Source organism: Gossypium arboreum, chromosome 12, assembly GCF_025698485.1.
Source record: "Gossypium arboreum isolate Shixiya-1 chromosome 12, ASM2569848v2, whole genome shotgun sequence".
Taxonomy (NCBI): domain Eukaryota; kingdom Viridiplantae; phylum Streptophyta; class Magnoliopsida; order Malvales; family Malvaceae; genus Gossypium; species Gossypium arboreum.
The window spans coordinates 109,072,135-109,092,589 of NC_069081.1; the positions used below are offsets into that span (position 1 = coordinate 109,072,135).

Genomic DNA, 20,455 nt, shown 5'->3' on the forward strand with positions numbered 1-20,455 from the left:
ATATTACTTGTCGATCAAGTTTATTGATGAAAAATTTAAGAATTTATTGTTCCCTTCTCGTTTGATGATTGTACCATAATCTGCTGAAGAAAAAATAATTTCAAATTAAAAGATGCTATAAATAAATATGCAGTGTCTATATAGAGAGAAATATCGTTATAATTTTGTAATTATATTTTTATTGTTACATAACTTATTCCTTTTCGATTGAATTTGGATTATTAACATGTAAATTCAATATTCATGCTTTGCATCCCATCTTGTAAGTAAACTTATGGAATACAATTTGAAAAAAAATCTCTAATTTTAATGCACAAACATGGTGAAAGATTTGGCTAAAGAAAAATGGCACCAAAAATCCAAACCCAATCTATTCAAATTGCAATAAGAAGACGTGATTAATTACTTCCGATTTTTCATTTTTCTTAAAATATTCGTATATTAGGTGTAGAAAATTAACACTTGTAAGAACTTTTGAAAATGACAATATCAAACATATATTGATATGGGATAGTGTCAGGTTCCATGTAAGTTGTAACATATCATTATCACCAAACATAATTGATGAAACTTCAAGGAAGAACCAACTATGAACGTGACAAAGAATTGTAGCTTCTTTACATTGTATTTCGGGTGACTTTTGCTTGTGCAGATAAGCATTTATATAGTTTTAGGTAACTTTGGAATTATACCCTCAACAGAAGAAAAACCATATATTTGGATAAAGTATAGGATATGATCCTCCAAAATCTGGAACCAACTCGACAAAAGTTGAATGATACATACCCGAGTCAGAGCATGGTCATGTCTGAAACTCATCACCAACGTAGGACTAATTTGATAACCAAGATTTGAACAACAAATCCGAACAATTTCACTCAATTCAATGCTTGATCTTACAAAACATAATATGGTCCAGCACAATTTTAACCAGATCGGGATGCAGTCTATTTTCTTTGAATGTAATCCGAAAGCTAACAACTTTTCATTGCTGAAATCTATACAAGAAAGTGAAGAACATCGACACAATCCGTAGCTTTGGACCCTCGCAGCATAACCAGCTGCAACAAACAATAAACTACTGCATAATTACATCGCACTTAAGAAACACATAGATACACACTACTACAACCTAATTTCTACCTTGGTATATTTGGCTACTTCATACTGCCGTATCATCCTTCCCCGAACCTTTATCATGAAAATTGCATACATCTTTCCTCAGGTTAACCATCAAATAGTGTTTCTGTTGGAACACAGCATGGAAGGGTTAGCAGTCATGACTGGTATCACAGAAAAGAATAAAAGTACACCGCCAATGTTAGGAGAGCTAAATTCTCATGCTTTTTTTGAGCGATAAGCATGAACTTGATATGGAAACTGAACTGCAATTAGGTTGAAAAACTAGTGGCAATAAACACAGAAACTAAATCAAAATCAAAATCTGTGACAAATGCATGATGCACATTCATTACATAGGATTAGACTTTTGCTGAACTGTCTTAGAATGGTGAACCACAGTCAATTGTATCTGGATTTGAGCTGGAAGAAACAAAGCCACAGATGGTGTCCAGAAAATAAATATATACAGTTCTGTTGAAACTAAGCTCAAAGAAAGCATCAAGGAAAAGTAATTAAAGTAGGTATGCATGAGGAATAGCTATGTTATTCAAACTCGAGTGTTGAGTGTGAGTGTAAGATACGGGTATTTTCACTTTTTTAAAAGTTATTCCGTATATTCAGAGAGTCCTTAACTCGATACCATGTCTGGATATATGTCGGACATGAGTATTTCAAGAAAAATGAAGAGTTGGAACAACACAGCAGGATAGTATAATGACATAGAAAACATATAAAACATCAACTGAGGATTAAAAAAATGACAGCAAAAACATTAGCACTAGCTGTATTTACATTCATGTAGGACATTGGAAAAACAGCATGCATGAACTGCAAAAACAGAGAAAGAGATACAAGAAAGTACGAACCTCTGACTAAGTCTCAAATTAATGGATATCAACAATCCTCACCACAGCCAACCCCTATGATTCCCGGAGATGTCTAACAACAGCCATTGAATTTCTGGCCTCTTTTTGAATCTTGACAAAAAAAGAAGAAGGTAAATGATACCTAAGTCAACTACATTACTCGGTATACAAAGGATCAAGAACCGTAACAGTATTACCTGTGCCTCCAACTCAGCTATTCTCTGTAAAGATACTTGTTCAATACACACACGGCGCTTGCACTCTTCTTCAAGCAAGCCTGTCATCTGGTACCTCAGCTCAGCCATTTCTTGTGCTAGATCCTCAGCTTCTTCCTTTGCTTTTAACTTTTGCTCTCTCAGTTCTTCCTAGTAACCATTTTAAAGATCAGGAATATAGCGGACTAAATTCATAATTCACCTCGCTGGGCTAGCATAATATCATAAAAGGTAAATATATTTTCTCTAAATGACAATTTTTACCTTAAGTTGCTTCACTAAGAGTTCATATTCATTTATCTGATCCGACATGCTTTTGACCTGCTTCTTTGAGTTGGAATCAGATTCCAGCACTAAGGCCACGTCTGAAAGGAGCACACCAAAGTGTCCTTTGCAGCCGCTTCAACAGTATTAAGAGAACATTCATAAAAAATTATCAGATACTTGATAGGTACCAAACAGTAAAATACAGAAAATTATTTGCATGTTATCACCAATCAATTTTACGAGACAAAACTGAAAAAGGAGCTCCATACAAAGAACTGCTTCAGCAAGATCCGAACCCACCTCAACAAGATTATATTCATCAGTCTATCAATTAAATATTGCTAAATAATTTAAGACTAAGGTGTATTTAACATGTTCAAGGGTTGCATAAAAGCTTTAGCTCCCCACATTATCAGACAGTCAAACAATCTAATTGATCAGAATAAATATAACAAATTTGAGGTTGCAACCAACCTTGTATCTTTTGATATTGTGATAATGCTTTCTGGTTCACCAAAGACAGAGTCCATATCAAGTTGCGATCTGTCCTTGCTTTTCAGCCATTGCTTGATGTTTTGACAGAATATCTTAGCATTTTTTTCAGATGCAATGAGCTTTCCTCTTAGCGCTTTATTTTCTTTCTCTAATGCTTCGATAATTTCATGTGCATTCTGAAGCTGGACCTTGAGCTCTTCAATTAAAACATTCATTTGGGAATTTTCTTGAGCATTTTCTTCCTCGGACTTCTTGGCTTCAAGAGACATTTGCTCCAATGCTGTTATATCAAGCTTCAAGCTCTCTATTTCACACTGGGACTCCAGTGCCATAGATGAAACTGACTCCTCCAATTTCTCTATGCACAAAGCTGATTGTCGCAGCTCTTCTTCTTTGTTCTCCATTTCCTGCATTAGTAACAACCGCTCAGACTTCGACCAGTTCAACTCCCCTATCAAATGATCAATTTTCTCCCGTAAATCTTCCATGTCTGCTAACTTGATCTCAAGGTTGTGCACATGGTCATTTAGAAATTTGACCTCTTCATTCCTTGCACTTAGTTGATCCTGCAGGTAATCTGAAGAATGCGATCACAATATTAAGATTGAAATAACAGTACACAAGTCCTGTAAGCAGGCAGAAAATGATATCCAATTCCTGTTTTTCTTTTTCAGGGTTTTCGTTGAGGGAACAGATAGTTTCTGATGTATGTTTAGAGGGTATGAGAAATGCTCCAACCGCTAGGTCCTTCCAACTGGGTAAGGAGAACAGTGCCACTATGGATATAGACTTAGTATTCAATGCATGGTCCAATGATCCTAGGGGAACTGATTCTAATACCATATATAATGATGCCCAAGTGTGTAAGGATGAACAACTGGGGATATTAAGCATCCAATACGAATCAATTAGGAATAAATGGAGAGACCCAATTTGAATATAAGACCACAAAAAATCTGAGAGTTAACAAATGGGGATGAAACTACTTTTAACACTCCCCCTCTCAAGTAGCCCAACATATAATGCTAGGACTAAAAGGCTAAAGAAACCCAGTACAAGACATGCCACTCATTGCATATTTTAAAGAACAAAGAACAATGGATAACATACAAGCACCACAACCATGTAGCAAGAGAGTTATTAAGAGATGCCAATGAGCTACATTGATGTCGCAAGACCAGTAGGTAAGATACAATAAGCAACACACAATTAACTCCCACAGCAATATTTCAAAGGAAAAAAAGAACCATTACCTATTTCTTGAGAGCAATTTTTTAGCTCTCTTTCCAATTTTTGAATATGTTTTTTGTCTTGGGTACAAGCTTCTGATAGTGACTTCACATGCAGTTCTAGTCCCTGTAGTGAACCAAATTATAATCAGACAATAATAAAAATTGAAACATCTAAACCTCAATTTCTACCCTTTTTGTTTGGAATTATTGAAGCATTCACAGGTGTGTAATCCCCTTATATTTCTCAACTACGGTAAATTCAATCACCAAGTAAAAGAATGCAGACCTTCACTAACGCAAGGCTAATAAATTCACGGTGTTTGTTTATTAAATTCATAGAAGAAGGTCAGTGACAAAAATGAATGAAAAATTAACTGGCCCTTCAAGTTACTTTAGCAGCTGGCTATCTCAAGTCAAAATTTGATCATGCCACAAAACAAGGTGGAAAATCTAAATAGAATAACAAATATTAATGATGAAAGAATGTTATTGCTAAAAGCCCTTTATAGATGGCAATGGCAGACTTCAGCATTCTCAGCTGCAAGAAGAAAACATATTATCATTGGCAACTTGAAATGCCAATACAGGAAAAACATTATATGCTTCATAGATGCTTATCCCAAGATTTAGTTCTTCTGAAAATTAATATAAAGATGATGAAAGTTTCATATAGCATGTTCCAGATGAAAGGATTATCAAGGGATAGAAAAATTACCCTGATCAGTTCAAAGCCCTGAGGTTGTGATTCTTTCAACATCTCTTTTTCTTTCCGTAGCTGCATCGACAAAGAAAAGTAGATAAATAAGATTTCAGCACAAACAGATTAAATTCATGATTGATAACAAACTACCATCACCATAAGTACCTATGTTACTAAGACTCGTTATGTTCACTCTTTCTAAGTTTTTCCACATAATTCAACAGTCTGTAGAGGGTCATACTCATATCCTCATATCTATATTTGGGTATGTGTCGGCAACGAGTACTTCAAGCAAAATGAAAACTCAGAGCAACACAGATAAGAACAAAAAAAGTGAACGGATGGATAAATATAACACCAAACGAATGAAACAACCTTCAAAAGCATAAATATTTGAAGGATACAACCATCTTTTTTTTATGTATTTCCAAGTATTTGGAGGTTACTGGAAGCCGAAGGTCATACTCATATCCCCGTATCCATGTTTGAATATGTGTTGGGCATGGTACTTCAAGCAAAAGGAAGCTTTGGACCAACATATATAAGAACAAATAAAGTGAATGGCTGGATAAATATAACACCAAACAACCTTCAAAAGCTCAAATATTTAAAGGGTAAAACCATTTTTTCCCATCAAATAACAGTAAGAAACTGAAGCTTCTAATCTAAAAACCTGAAACAAAGCAAAAGAGGTGCAAGCCACTAATCTAAGCAATTCAACTAGAGGCTGACTATGAAAGAAACAATAGGAAATTCATAAAAATTATAAAACAACTTACATAAATGTTATAAGAAAAGGGCAATTCAAGAACCTTGAGACTTAAAAAGACAATGTTTCTTAGTTATTACAAAAAGACAAAGATTCTACCTCTCTGCATCTTGTTTCGATCTCCAAGAGTTCCTCAACATCAATGGAGTTTTCTCCATCTCCCCTTGAGCTACTTGACATATCCTCCAATTTTTCTTACAACCCAAGTATAAAAATTAGCTGGAAAAAAAGGAAAAAAAAACCACAACTCATCAGGGCATAGATAAGTAAAACAGGAAGCTTTTACAATAGAAACGTTAGAAACTTAAAAAAAAAAGTAAATGAAATTTATCATTTAAAACAAACTATAAACACCCAAAAACTAGGACATTTTTTTTCTCGTGATTTATATATATAAATAAATACTAGAAACAGCAGAACCCACTTTGATTTGATGAATTTGGAACCAAATATCAACCATAGAAGGCCTAAAGAAATCGCCCCAAAAAAATAAGTAGAAAAAATGAGAGACAACTTTACATACAATGTAACATATATGGTAAAACAATTACGAATTGGGAAAGCTTTCACCTTCTGGAAAAGAGAGAACAGAATCAAAGTTTTCTGGTTTCTGCAAGGTTCAAAAAACTGGCGATTTAATCGAAAAATAGTTTGAATGTTCTTTTTTTGTTCGAATAATTTGAATGATTTAGAACATACAAAAACATCAACATGACATAATAATCCTTGATTCCCACACCACTATTGGTCGGCTCAGCTACTTGGGAATTATTATATGAATTTAAATAATTGGAAAGTAATGTGGGTTGGGTCGGGTCGGGATCAATAATTAGCGGGTAACTTCTTGATTTTCACAAACCCTAATTTTCAAAAGAAATTGGCCCAAAAACATTACAATGCAAATTGTACTAAAAAGTTTTACCCTGTCTTTTGGGTACTCGAGTGACCAAATTAGATTTTAATGGGCCATAAGCATTTAAGATTTTATCAACGAGTGTCTTAATTTATACCAAATTGAATAATACTAGAGGTGAAAAAAATATATTTATAAAATTATCAAAAACTCATTTATTATTTTGATAAATCTAAAAAATAAATATAATTAACGAAAATCATAAGATATCTTAATTTTTTTGCACAAAAGATATCTTAATTTTACTATCTCAACTTTTAAAATTTCAAACAAAACCATATTTATTTTTAATATCAATTTTATAAACTTGTTACAAAAATTTCTATCAAATTTTATAAATTTGTTGAAGAAAATTTCACTCAAATCGTGAGCATGCTAATATCAATTTAACTTTTTATATGAAATTAGTTCATTGTTTTAATATATTAAAATTTATTAAAATACTATTAATTATTGAATTTAATATAAAAATGAAGAATTTATCCATTTGACTCTTAAGTAGGAAGGTGGTTGCTTTCTCCATCCTTTTCAGTAATAATTTGGCTAACCCACTTAACCTAATTTAATAATTTGGCTAACCCACTTAACCTAATTTCATCAATGTTAGCCAAAACATTTCTTCTCATCACATTCTAAAAAAAGTTCAAAATTATGCCTCTTTTGCTCCAATAAACTTTTTAAACAGTTCAAATGTGGAGCAAACAGATGTAAAACTGAATTTCGACAAGGATTAATTCCCGGTTGGGAGGCCAGAATAAGAATCATGTGAATAGCAATAATCATCCTATGAATTCTCTCTCTATATCCGTCTTTATCTCGTTTGAGGTGTCACAGTTGGTATTCGGCCATTGGCTAGCTTCTTTACCATGGTGGCATGCTTTTGCCCTCTAAGATGATAATTGAAGACCTTCTGACTGTTGCATACCACATTACAAAAAACGCATACCCTAATGGCAGTGGCGGCTGCTCCACCCTCCATCACTTTCTGTTTCTTCGTCTCCAAATCCTCCTTGGCTGCCTCAGACCGTGCAATCATCTTTTTCGATTTTTGTGCATCAGCACCACTGCAACCATCGGCTGCTGGGTTCTCCACTGCTCCAATTAAACAGATTTGCTGCAATCGGTGTGTCAATGGAAGAAGAATAACATGTGCTGTTCTTTGATTTTTCCAAATTCTGAAGGTTCTTCAGGTGTTTTTTCCCAGACAAGTGTTTTGCATAGACATCGCTGCTGTTACAGTTGATTTGGCAGACTTCGCACCATGTAGGTTGACTGATCTTATTCTTAGTTATCTTCTTGCCTTTATTCCAAAAGTGATAATTAGCTTGGATGGCAGCAAGATAAGGTCTGATCCCGTCAATAGCTATTAATCTGACCTACATAATTACATATATACATATTAAGATTCATACAACTTGAACACTTATAAAGTCGAAACACAGAAATCAAACTTACAAAAGATAACAAATGGATAATGGGACAGGTTCAAGAAGAGGAAAGGTTATTTGAACAAATAAATAATTGTATTTATATGGAAGTATACAACTCTCAAAACATCTACATTTTTTCAGGTAAAAGAAAGCCGTAGCTTGTGGATAGGGGATTATCAGTTCTAGATGCTAGGATTTACATCCCGGACCTACTGAATGCCACCTCTTATAGAAAGCTGCAAAAGTGAATTCATGGCCCAATGACAAATAACCTTTTACATGCATGCTTAAGATAATATAAAAATAAATAGAAAACACTTGGGATTTAACTCTATTCTGAAGAAAAGGCTACAATTTTTTCCTAGTTTACTAATTAACGTACCTGAGCAACATGTCTTCTTCCGGAAATATGTTTAACGAAAGCATCATTGCTATTACAAGCAACATTGCATATGGTGCACATCCGAATGGAACCAACGGGAGCCCCAGCATTCAAAAGTTGTTGCTTCTTTCTATCCAATTCATGAAAATTTGCCACACCAGAAGCCCCAAATATCAACTGTCCACCTACATTTCCTGTTTTGTCCACGATGCTTACGTTATTGATAGTATTAGAAATTTCTGGAAATAGTGCAGTAACGGGATTTATCATTGCTTGCAAATTCCTCGGATGCTTCTTTCCCATAAGGTGTCTCTTACAACCATCTTTGGTTTTGCATACAACATTACAAACATCATACTGCCGTAGTTGAATCAGGTTGCTTTGATTCATTGTGCTTCCTATTACATTATTCACCAAAGATTGCTTCATCCAATCATTCTTACTAGCAGAATTCAAAGCCGCTACCGGTGACTGAAAACCTCAAAATGTATAAAGTATAAACAACCCCAATGCCAAAAAGCCATTCATCTATTCTACTAACACAAATGAATAAACAAATAACCAAATGATGATAGCCGTATAGTTAACACAAATATTTGTCAATATAGTCACATATTATGCATAAATGACATCGATAGTAGTGTTTATGGATACTTACAAACATAAAACACAAACTTCATTGTTACCAGTGGAAATCAAAGCCGCTACAACGACTGCAAACCCGAAATATATAAAGTACAAATAACCCAAAAGATAAAAATCCATTCATCTATTCTACGAACACAAACAAATAAACAAATGATGATAGCCGCATCATCAAACAAACACAAATATTTGTGGGTGTAGAAGCATTATAAGCATAAATAACATTGGGGGTAGCATTTTACAGATATAAAATACAAACTTCATTGTTACTAGTGGAATTTAAAGCGGCTATTGAAAACTGCAAACCCCGAAATATATAAAGTATAAGCCATTCATCTACTGTACTAACACAAATAAATAAACAAACGATGACAATTGCGATAGCATTTTATGGATATTTACGAACATAAAACACAAACTTTATTGGAAGAAAGCATTCATCTGCTAAACATTTGAACTAGTACCGGCTAAATTTAGATTTTCAAGAATGATTACTGGTAATGTTCAAATAGATTAGAAAACACGAATCAGAACAAATAAAATCAAAATGCTAAATAAAATTTAATACATTTCCAATGCATTAATGCAAGATCCAAATTTCACATTCAGCAATGCAGGGTGAAAAAGAGAACTTACAGCAGTACCATATGTAATGGGATCAGTGGGTGTAGTGATCCAACTTGGAGAAGCCGCATTTGGGTCCTCATATAATCGAGGCCGGGGTTCAAAGTCGAGATGGGTTAAGGTCAACTGACCCAGATGAGCACAGAGGTCAGTTGGAGGAGGGAAGTACTTTAATGAAGATTGCTGTGATTGGAACATATTACGTGAATTTGATTTGAAGATAATTTTACTTAGGGTTCCTCCTCGTCACTGTCAATTATTTTGTGCATTTTGAAATCCAAAGGTGAACATACATGAGGAGCTTCCCAATGGACCTTTTCGAAGTTGAACTGTATCGGGCCTACGCTTTAGGCTTGGCCCGTTTAATGGTTGAATAGATGTACGTTTAAATCTTTGGCTAACGTTAATTACGAATTTAATTTTTAAATTACTTTTTATTTTTTTTAGAGTTTTCCTTCCAAAATATATTTCATAAGATATTGATATTTCCAAATTTAGAAGTGAATTCAATATCTGAATCGTGCATATATACATGATCACAATAAATATATTCTTATAATAATATAATTTATTTTATAAATTTTTAATTAAATTAATATTCGATTAATTCATGATTAGGAGAAAACAAAATTTGGAGGTTAAAATTAAATTGTGTATTTTTATAATAGTAAAAGAGCAATTCAACATTTTAATAACTTATATATTTATAATTTTTAAAAGACTAAATTTAAGGATTAAAGTGTAATTTTATAATATATTAATTTAAAATTTTATAAATTGTAAAGAGATTAAAAGTTAAAATTTTCATTATAGGTGGCTGGGCCTGCTAGTCCCCTCTGTCCCTCCACTTGCCCCCGCTCATAACACTAATTCAAATAAATATATTTTGGGGTTAATTTAGGTAAGTTTAAATGGATGATGTGGTGCATTTAGTTTATTTTTTTATTTCACGCTACAATATTACTACAATATTTAATCTTATCGCTACCATTGATTTTAACTAACCGCAAATAAATGCACCGTCCATCCAAATTTATCTTTAATATTTTAGTATCTATAACTCTATTTCAAGTCAAAGTATATTTTATATTATATATCAGCAGTGCTTGTTGTCCATTAAAATTCAAAACAATTATAGAAATGATACATGAAAATTCGCTTTGGTCTTTTCTCTTCTTTTGAATTTTAAGCATCCGCATCATTATCAAAATATGCTCTACTTTTTTATCTTTCTGCCTTAACCCTCATGTCGCAAAACTCATGGTACCAATAATTTTGGATATTAAAATAAGAAGGATATTATTTTAAAGTTATTTTAGAATGATTTGTAATGTAATTTATCCAATTTTATTAAATGATTAATAAGTATATTCTTTTATTTTAAAATATCTTACTAGTAAACTTAACAAAAAAATTTAATAAAATTAATAATTAAATTTAAAATTGAAAACAAAAATAAATCAACATAATTCTTAAAAACTAAATTTAAAATATAATTTAATCCAATTCATAAAATCAACAACGCAATCTTTGAAGCCTTTTTCTCATAGATGTAAGCCATAATAATGGAATCATATATTCCTTTTTGTTGTGATCTTAGATCCTCTCTTACCCACTTTCTATAACATAATAAAAAGTAGGAAATTTCAACGTTAATTATAAACATGCCTTTATATTTAAATATGACTGAACATTGGTTCACGCATCATCCTTGTTTTCCAACAATCAAATTGATCAAAAGAAATAAAAAAATAGAAAAAGGCAAATGACAAATGTTGTTGGTATGGTCTCCCAAACCTAAACACATGATTCTCATTGTCTTCCATCAGTTTATAATTTACGTCATTTCCAGCTACTATTCCGAATCCTATCATTCCAGCCTGTTGTAGCCTTCTCTTGAAACATCTGACATTATATTTTCTCTTTTTCAAATATATAAAGCTCTGGATTTCTAGTAGATGTTCACTGTTTAAATCATAACATTAAAAAATAATTAAATTAATCTACACATTTCTAACCTCTCTTCGAAAAATATTAAAAATCATTTCTTAAAGGTGAACTATAAAAATAATCACTTCGTTCTATTTTGATCATTTAATTATTATTATTTTTATTTATTCACTAAATTTTACAAAATTAATATTTTAATCACTTTGCGTTGATATGAAACCTTTTTTTTATTGGTCTAGTAACAAAATTAGCACTCTAATGTTTATATATTCTATCAATTTGATCTTAAATATAAAAATTCAACAATTTTAGCCCTCAATGTTTATAAAATTTGTCATTTTAGTTCTAATTCTAAAAAAATAACAAAGTTGCCCTCAACATTTATAAAATCTATCAATTTAGTCCTAACTCTAGAAATTAAAAAAATATTTTAAAAAAAATATTTTTAGCTCTTTATAACTCATCGGCTAGCCCATGTGAGATATTAAAATAAGAAAAAGAGTTCCCTCTTTCAAGTCACTTACAACAATTTCTTTTACTATAGTTTAGGCTTCACATTGGACCAAACTGATTGAATTCGTACCTATTTGGAATAATTGGGTGCATTACTACCAAAATATATAATGTTTTAATTGCATTTTTTTCTTTTGGATCTTTTTTTTTTTGTACTTTATCCTAACTTTTCAGAGTTCTTTTGCAAGTGACTTGAAATACGATATCTTTTTTCTTAATTTAATATCTCACATGGGTTCGCTGTAGGGAAGACAAAAAAACCTAAATCTGACGAGTTCCAACTTGATCCAACCCGATAGAGTTGGTTTTTTTTTTCTTGAAATTGAGGGTTGGGACAGGTCGGGGTGGTTAATTTTTAAAAATAGTCTAGTCGGGTCGAGTTTAGAATGAAACCATCCTGCCCCGAGATATTTATGAAATTACCCTCTATACATATTTAATATTAATTAAATTTAAAAATTCCTAAAATTTATCAGTACTAGTCTCATTCTACAGCCTTTATGCTAGTCCTCCTTTTACCCTTGTAAGGTTATTTCCTCCATTTTCTATCTTCTTAATTTAATAATTTATTAAAGGAACATTTGTTCCTCTTTTTTCTTCTATGCTGTAATCATAACATGTGTGTAAATATATATTAGCACACAACTCCAGAGATAAATCATTAAGCAAATCTAATAAGAAATGATGCCAAACTCTTTTTTTTTTTAAATTAATTAATCACAATTTAAAAAAATTAAAATAAATGAACTTGGGTTTAGAGCAGGTTAATTTTTTTTAAAGTTGATGTCATGTCACACCTTGATCTTTAAGGTCTAGAGTAGCAAAAGAGTTTGGCGTACTAAATTGAAAGGTCCTCTAATTTGGCGGGTTCTTTTTGCAAATAAGAACAAGTAGTGTGCTAGTTGAAGAAAAGTTGAATTTCAACCATATTCCCATTATTATTGAACTAAGCATATCTTAGTGGAACACATGATGATTAATGTATTTTTTAGGTGGTTGTGAATTGGTTTTGGTTATAAAGGTCGGAAAGACTATATATATATAGGAAAGGCTTTCTTCTTCGAGGATGATTCTTTTATTCTTCTTGTTCTTCTTTTCTCTGGTTTATGGAAGAGAGAAATATTATGAAATATTTATGCATGAAAGGAAGAGACTAAGGTTTAAGTCTCAAAAATTGGAAATTTTGCATATTAGAGCTTACGTCGCAAGGGAAAAAGGCTTAGAAGATGGATTTGGCGTCAACTTTTAGGTGAGTTCTCGAACTTAGATCTTGAATAGATATGTTCTGTGTCATCAACATTGAATATGATGAATCAGTGTTTTATCAATGGTGAATTCACTTGTGGCGAAGTTTTGATGTCTTGTGTGTACATGTAATGTTGACATGCAAATACTATTGGTAATGAGTCTAATTATTCTAAATTGATGAAATGTTTGGTGTGGTATGCATTGCATAATAAGATGTGATTGTATGGTTGTAGGTTATTTATATTAAGTAAAAGAAAGGCTTGGGGTGAAGTTGTGTTGCGTATTGAATTGATATGAATGATTGGTAGTAAATGTGATTATGTTGCATAATGTTATGATCGACATATCATATGTCATGTGATAGACAATATCTATTGGCAGATTGTTGTATATGTTATGCATGATATTTATGTGGCTTTGCGGAGGTTCGGATGGTCATACATAGGATTGCATATGCATTTTATTTATGTGGCTTTGAGGAAGGTTCAGTTGGACTAAGCCAGGAAATGAGATTAAATTATACGGAGACTTAGTGCACACTCGTTTGAGAGCCCCCTGTGTGGGACGTATAAAAGCCCTTTATAAGACGTACTAGATCCTTTAATAGTACGTATGGAAGTCCATGGCCATGGTATTACTGGAAATGTGGGAAGTTCGCAAGGACTACCTAATATGAGAAGTCTGGAGGGACTATCTAAATGTAGAAGTCCATTAGGCCTATAAAATGTGGAAGTCCGTTAAGATAATCTTAAATGTAGAAGTCCATCAGGACTATCTAATGTGGAAATTCGTGAAGTTATCTAAAATGGGGAAAGTCCACTGAGGCTTTCGCTGAAGGGGAAGTTCGCCAGAACTACTGTGTAAATATGATTCCACATTATGTTCGTTTGTAAGAGTCTACAACCAAGTGATCCATTACATTGAGAAGGTTGTTATGCTTGTGCTAGCAGGATAAGTGAGGCGGATACAAGTTATGATGGTCTGCCAATTTATCTTACAGCTTGCATCTACAGTGGATATGAAATTCACTCTAGTGAGAGCTTATAGGCTTGTTGGAGATTTGTATTTGATTTTATAAGTCCGCCAAGTATGGGCTCGTTTTCTTGAAGTCCAATATTATGGGCAAACTATCTATTTACGTGAGACCGTACAAGAAAGATATGATAGTCCGTCAAGATTGTTTCATATATATGTTTCTTCAAAAAGGGGACTCGTTGATAAGAATTTGCCTACAAGTTATTTGTTTCAAAGAGATAACCACAATGAGTGGATCCTTTATTCGTAGTACAGAGAAGGAATGGGGTGTGTCGTCTGATCTGTCCATTTGATGGGAAAAAGTAAACTTTCTATATTATGTCACAAGGGTGTTTCCCCTGTGGATTCAAAAGGATCGTAATGCAAGTTCGAGTTCGGTAGGACAAAATACTACTTACCGTCTGCAATAAGGACCATTCGCCAAGAATAGTCTTAGGTGGATATTTGTAGTCATCAATGCAAGGCGCGTTATGGGCATTGTTGACAGATTATCTTTTACAATTCCCAAGTAGGAAACCGCGAAAGTTTCCCTCTTAAGGAGATAGTTACACAAGGGCCATAAAAGGAATAAAATAAAAATGGAAATGGAAGGGAAAATCGCCAAGAAACCACCTAGTTTGGAAAGGATGATGGTGTACCATCTTAATATGGACAAAACCATCGTGAAGTTCCAGTCACAAAGTGCAAATGTGTTAGAGTTGTGTTAATAAGGTATGGAACTCGTTAAGTTCATTTGAACTTACATGCGTTATTATGTATTGCAGGCAAATGAGGGATTGTGCTAGTTCAAGAAAGGACCAAGCCAGAGTTCGTAGTGCATCGGCAAATTTGTTTCTTAGTGGTAACTTACATATAATGGAGTGACCTAGAGGCTACGTCTCATGGTCTTTGTTGTAAGTGAAATTAAATGGTCAAATTACAAATTTTAGTACAAAGTGACTATTTTAAACAGGTTTATTGATGACATTTTTGTATATTAAAATAAAGTTTTATCAACTCTGAAAGATTTTAATTTACTTAGTAGTGGTATTAAGTATATACTAGTCTTCGAATTCTTTTCTCATTGGAATATAAATGTTGGAAGTATAAGTTAAATTATGAGTTAGATCGTGACATTTTATGGTTCAAACTTGATGATGATGAAACTCATAGTTAGACGCACTTTCACACTCTTTTTAAAATCGACTTATTTCCTTAAATTAAAAAAAATGAATTAAAAAAAAGAGACATATTTAAAGAATTTAGCCCATTAAATAATGCTAGCCTGCACTATAATGCATTAAAATGTATGTGAGTTGTTTAAAATTATGGTATTAAATACGTTTATATTTTAACAACTTAATTTTAAAATTAATTATCTATTATTTTAACATAATTTGATTTTTTTTTTACTATAACCTAGTTTTAGCGAGTATATGAAATTTGGAAGTATTATATAAAACATTAGCAGCTTTTATTAAATTGGTAATAAAGGATATGAGAAATCGTTTTTGAAACATTAGCAACCTCAAGTAGTGTTTTTTATTGAAAATAATATAAGGTAATAATAATTTGGTATAATGACTTATTTGGTCCTCTAATTTTAGAAAAAAGTTATTTTAGTCATTTATTTATTTTCGGCCTTTTTAGCCCTTAATTTTTTTTTGACAAATCACTCCAAAATGGATGAATTGCCATGTGGATAACACATCATCATTTAGTTAATTTTAAAAATTTTAAAATTCAAAAAATATAAATTTATTTTAAAAATAAAAATCGTTAAAATTATTAAAAAGTATAAAATTATAAAAAAATTAATTGCAATCCATGTGTATGCCACATTAACAAATTACTTTTTCATCCATTTTGAGGTGATTTAACAAAACATGCAAGGTCGATGATTAATAGAAGCAAAAAAATTAACGGAGAGCTAAAATGATTTTTTTTCAATAAAATTAGAGAGAAAAAATCACTATGCCTAATAATTTATAGCTTTAGGAATAAGCAAAATTTAATTATATATTGATAAATTTTAAAATATGTAAAAAGTGGGAGGATGAAATTGGTAAACTAAATTCAATTAATATGGAATTAAATTACTGTAAAATTGGACTGATTACAAAATACGAAAAATTAATCACTAGACTTGTTTTAATAAATACATTGGGAAATAAAAGAAAATTGAAGGGACTATAAGGGAATTAAAGTTTATGGGACACCACAAGGGCGAAGGCAGATAAATTTTTTAGGGGGGCCGAGTGAAATTTTAATTTTTTATTGTCTATATCTTTATAATTTTTAAAAAATTAAATCAAATTTTTATAATTTTAGGAGGACCAAAGTATAATTTTACATTTATTAATTTAAAATTTTAAAAAATTTTAAAGGGTCTAAATGGTAATTTTTTATTTTAGGGGGGCCGAGGCCCCTGCCAGTTCTTCTAAGTTCGCCTCTGGGATACCATCCATGCAACAAATTAAAATATGAAAGGGTATTTTTGTTAATTAATGCATATAATAAAAACATATAACCAAAAAACTTACCTTTGTAGAAAAAAACATTTACCTTAAAGGTCTTTTTTTTTTACTTCATTTTATTCATACACCTAATGAATGTTATTGATACAATACCGATAGAAAAAGATTGTATGATATAGTAACGTTACGTTATTGTATGAAATAGTGACATCATGATATTTATATCTCTTTTATAATAGTTTAATATTATATCAATTTTTATTCTAAATTTTAGTATTTTCATAATCCTAAAATTCAATATAAAATTACTGATATAATATTAAATTATTAAAATAGATAACGTTCTTATTTTATACCATCCTTCCTATTTTATGAGAGCGTCTTTAAAACCTGGTGTTCGCAACAAATGTGGAGTTGGGTGGGACTTGGTTAAATTTTTTGCCTTAATAACCTCAGCCTATCAGAGAGATTTGCCCCCTAATAACAGCATTGACCATTGACAAAAACAAACTTGGTGAACTGTATATGATGAAAGAAATACACAAATATTTTAAACCTTTTACTTGGAAATTGTAACTGAGATGCCAGCAAAGTGTCGGCCAATCTCACAATCTTGCCAGCGGACAAGTTAAATTTACCTGAGCTTTGATGAAGCCTCATGAAGATGTCAATCACTTCACAAAATAAGGCCTAACATGCCAATCACTTTACAAAGAAGTCTTTTGTTACTTAAAATATAATCTACTCCAACCAACAAATTCGCCATCAAAAGAAGTGAACTTCCTGTTTTTTTCTTCAACCATGACTTCCCACCACACAAATTTCATTCATTACATCTACACATGCCAGCCTTAAGTGGTTCTTAAAGCTACTAATTAAAGTCATTTGAGACAGATTTTCTTTCTATAAAGATGGTTCAACGCTGAAGAGCCAAAGTATATCCAAGTTAAAACCAATGGCAGACAGTAATGGTGTTGCCATCATCTTTGGTGTTACTGGGCTTGTTGGAAGAGAGCTAACCAAAAGGCTCATCTCAAAATCTAAGTGGAAGATCTATGGTGTAGCTCGACAACCTGAAATAATACCCATCAAAAGTTCTAGCTACCATTTCATACCCTGTGACCTGTTAGATCCATTTGAAACCAAGCAGAAGCTATCAATACTGCATGATGTGACTCATGTTTTTTGGGTCACTTGGGCTTCCCAGCATCCATTGGATACTGCTGAGTGTTGTGAGGAAAACAAGGCAATGTTGTCCAATGTCTTGAGTGCCATCCTCCCCATAGCAAAGGGGATGAAGCATTTTGTCCTTCAAACAGGGATGAGTCATTATGTACCCATAGCTGTGAATGGGAAAACAACCCATTTGTTCGATGAAGAATGGCCAAGACCGAAAGTGAGCTCCAACTTTTACTACGTCCTTGAAGATACCCTCCATGAGAGATTGGATGGTAAGGTGAGTTGGACTGTGCATAGACCTGGCTTGTTAATGGGTAGTTCTAATAGGACTTTGTTTAATTTCATAGGGAGTTTATGTGTTTATGGTACTATTTGTAAGCATTTGAACCTCCCTTTTGTGTTTGGAGGGACAATTGAGTGTTGGGAAGAGAGTTATATAGACGGTTCCGATGCCAGACTCGTTGCCGAACAACAAATTTGGGCAGCCACCAGGAATGGAGATGGAGTGTCTTCCAACGGCGAGGCGTTCAATGCAATCAACGGTTCGAGTTTCAGTTGGAAGGAGATATGGCCAATATTGGGAAAGAAATTTGGAGTTAGAGTGCCTAAAGAGACGTGTATGGAGGAATTTTGGTATACGAGGGCCATGGGAGACAAAAAAAGGGTATGGGAAGAAATAGTGGAGAAGGAAAGGTTGGTGGAGACGAAGATGGAAGAGTTGGCAAATTGGCAATTCATGGACATCTTGTTTAGGTTCCGAGCCAAACTGTTGGGGTCCAGAGCTAAAGTTGATGGGCTGAGTTTTACAATGAGATGCAACACACTTGATTCAATCTTGTGTTGGATTGATGTCATGAGACATGAAAACTTCATTCCCTAGGCATTTTCTTTCTTATCCTAAGGTTTAATTTTTCAACCAAATCAATAGGGCAAACAAAAATAAATTTGAGACTGTTTTGGTAGAATCCCAATTAAAGAAAATATGAGTTTTGGAAGCAGGCAACCCTTTTCTTGATTATCAATGTTCTGATACATGAAGTCATACTTTAATACCTCCATTGATATTACCTTACAATAGCGGGAATACCTTTTATTTTCCATAATATTATTAAATAATTATAAATTTAAAAATAATTATAATTTAATAAAATTTATGATAATCATATACTTAAAAATAATTATTACTTAACCGATTGAATCTTAGCTCGATTGGCATGGGTATTGTTGCTGTGAGTTTAAGTAGTTGAAGTGCATTACCCTTCTATTTATGAGTTGAGGGCACTATGGTTAGTTCTAAGCATTATATTAAAAAGAACATATATAATCGTAAATTATTCAAAAAATATAATTTAATTTATAATTATTAGTTAAAAAGTTATGCTAATTTTAAAATCGAATAATTATGTGAATAAAACTCTAAATATAAAATATAATAAAAATATGATAATTATAATTATAATTATAATTTTAAATTAAAATTATTAGTTAAAAATAGTTCACATAAAAAAGTTTTACTAATTTTATTAATGTAAAATAGAGTTATTACTCAAATAAAAATCTAAAAATATTAATTATCACTTAATTAATATTAAAGTTATATACCAATCATTTAAGCTCAACTATATAAATACTGTCGACATATTGAATCAAGCAGCATTTAGGAAAAAATTATCAATAAAAAATAAGAGATTGTTATCATTTATAAGATAGAATTAAATATAAAAACAATGGTTTTTCGAATAAGCAATGTTGAATCATATTCAAATTATAATGGTACCAAACAAACTAGAAGATTATTTTAATTATTAATGAGGTAATATAATATTATTTTAATTATTTTAATAATTATGTTATATATTAGTTATAATTGGATCCATCTGTTTTTATTTTGGTGTATGTGGAAAATATTTCATGAATTTATTTAAAAAATTAAATTTCAATAATTAATTTTAATCATTATTATTAATATAATTGAAATCACCCGTAACGCACGAAAAAAAACTCTAAGATAAAAAATTGCATGAGTTGAATCTAAACTTGTAAAAAAAATTAATGAAAAGATTGTTTATTCAAATTTGAAGGCAAATATCAAATAAGAAGCTGCAATGAGTACGTAGACAAAAAAGATCACCCCATGACTTTTTGTATGATAGGGTGCTCCAGAGATGAAATCAAAAATATTTTTTTAAAGGAAGTCGAAATAAAATTATAAATTTTATGATAGTAAAACGTAATTTTATCGTTTTAGTAATCTATATCTTTATAAATTTTAAAAATTAAATCAAAATTTTATATTTTTAGAGAGGGTCAAAGTGTAATTTTAATTTTATTAATTTAAAATTTTATAAAATTTTAAAAATTTTAAAAACTGAAATAAATTTTTCTTCATTTTAGAGGTCCCGGTCATAGCAACC

General features: G+C 31.8%; 3 protein-coding genes and 1 long non-coding RNA gene across 14 annotated transcripts; 2 read left to right on the forward strand and 2 right to left on the reverse strand.

Annotated features, from left to right (window-relative positions):
• Positions 1–850: 850 nt before the first annotated feature.
• Positions 851–6,522, reverse strand: LOC108476761 (uncharacterized). 6 transcript variants are annotated; one of them, XM_053023277.1, is made up of 11 exons: positions 6,366–6,516; positions 6,237–6,276; positions 5,766–5,885; positions 4,913–4,972; positions 4,219–4,321; positions 2,945–3,542; positions 2,468–2,603; positions 2,186–2,353; positions 1,989–2,099; positions 1,144–1,246; positions 851–1,061 (listed from the first exon to the last, which is right to left on the reverse strand). In XM_053023277.1, the coding sequence occupies exons 3-9, from the start codon at positions 5,844–5,846 to the stop codon at positions 2,043–2,045; spliced, it is 1,203 nt and encodes a 400-aa protein (XP_052879237.1). In that variant the 5' UTR covers positions 5,847–5,885; positions 6,237–6,276; positions 6,366–6,516; the 3' UTR covers positions 851–1,061; positions 1,144–1,246; positions 1,989–2,042. The 6 variants fall into 6 exon arrangements, with proteins under 6 accessions (XP_052879237.1, XP_052879238.1, XP_052879239.1 ...); XM_053023278.1 differs by lacking the exon at positions 6,237–6,276 and having other exon boundaries at positions 6,366–6,522; XM_053023279.1 differs by having other exon boundaries at positions 851–1,246; positions 6,190–6,276; positions 6,366–6,522.
• A 515-nt stretch (positions 6,523–7,037) lies between these two features.
• On the reverse strand, positions 7,038–10,014 carry LOC108477401 (uncharacterized). Of its 6 annotated transcripts, none has more exons than XR_008276288.1 (4): positions 9,673–10,014; positions 8,392–8,862; positions 8,035–8,245; positions 7,038–7,950 (listed from the first exon to the last, which is right to left on the reverse strand). XR_008276288.1 is itself a non-coding variant. In XM_017779938.2 (3 exons), exons 1-3 carry the CDS (start codon positions 9,741–9,743, stop codon positions 7,635–7,637), a joined length of 855 nt encoding a protein of 284 aa, XP_017635427.1. In that variant the 5' UTR covers positions 9,744–10,014; the 3' UTR covers positions 7,038–7,634. The 6 variants fall into 6 exon arrangements, 4 of the variants coding, with proteins under 4 accessions (XP_017635427.1, XP_017635428.1, XP_017635426.1 ...); XR_008276287.1 differs by having other exon boundaries at positions 7,038–7,955; XM_017779938.2 differs by lacking the exon at positions 8,035–8,245 and having other exon boundaries at positions 7,038–7,955; positions 9,681–10,014.
• LOC128285746 (uncharacterized) lies at positions 7,722–8,749 on the forward strand. Its single transcript, XR_008276289.1, has 2 exons — positions 7,722–7,842; positions 8,151–8,749. It is a non-coding gene; the product is annotated as an uncharacterized LOC128285746 (long non-coding RNA).
• Positions 10,015–17,580: 7,566 nt separating the features above from the next.
• LOC108477435 ((S)-8-oxocitronellyl enol synthase CYC2) lies at positions 17,581–19,116 on the forward strand. Its single transcript, XM_017779976.2, has one exon. The coding sequence runs from the start codon at positions 17,818–17,820 to the stop codon at positions 18,919–18,921; it is 1,104 nt and encodes a 367-aa protein (XP_017635465.1). The 5' UTR covers positions 17,581–17,817; the 3' UTR covers positions 18,922–19,116.
• The last annotated feature ends 1,339 nt before the right edge of the window (positions 19,117–20,455 follow it).

Coding starts and splice junctions, on each gene's coding strand:
- LOC108476761 (XM_053023278.1), bottom strand. CDS start 5,846: ATGTCAAGTAGCTCAAGGGGAGATGGAGAAAACTCCATTGATGTTGAG. Junction 4,322..4,912: donor AGGGCTTTGAACTGATCAGG/GTAATTTTTCTA, acceptor GGTTCACTACAG/GGACTAGAACTGCATGTGAA. Junction 2,100..2,185: donor TAGCTGAGTTGGAGGCACAG/GTAATACTGTTA, acceptor TTTTTTGTCAAG/ATTCAAAAAGAGGCCAGAAA.
- LOC108477401 (XM_017779937.2), bottom strand. CDS start 9,858: ATGTTCCAATCACAGCAATCTTCATTAAAGTACTTCCCTCCTCCAACT. Junction 8,863..9,672: donor CCATTACATATGGTACTGCT/GTAAGTTCTCTT, acceptor TGAGGTTTTCAG/TCACCGGTAGCGGCTTTGAA. Junction 7,956..8,391: donor GAAGAAGACATGTTGCTCAG/GTACGTTAATTA, acceptor GTAATTATGTAG/GTCAGATTAATAGCTATTGA.
- LOC108477435 (XM_017779976.2), top strand. CDS start 17,818: ATGGCAGACAGTAATGGTGTTGCCATCATCTTTGGTGTTACTGGGCTT.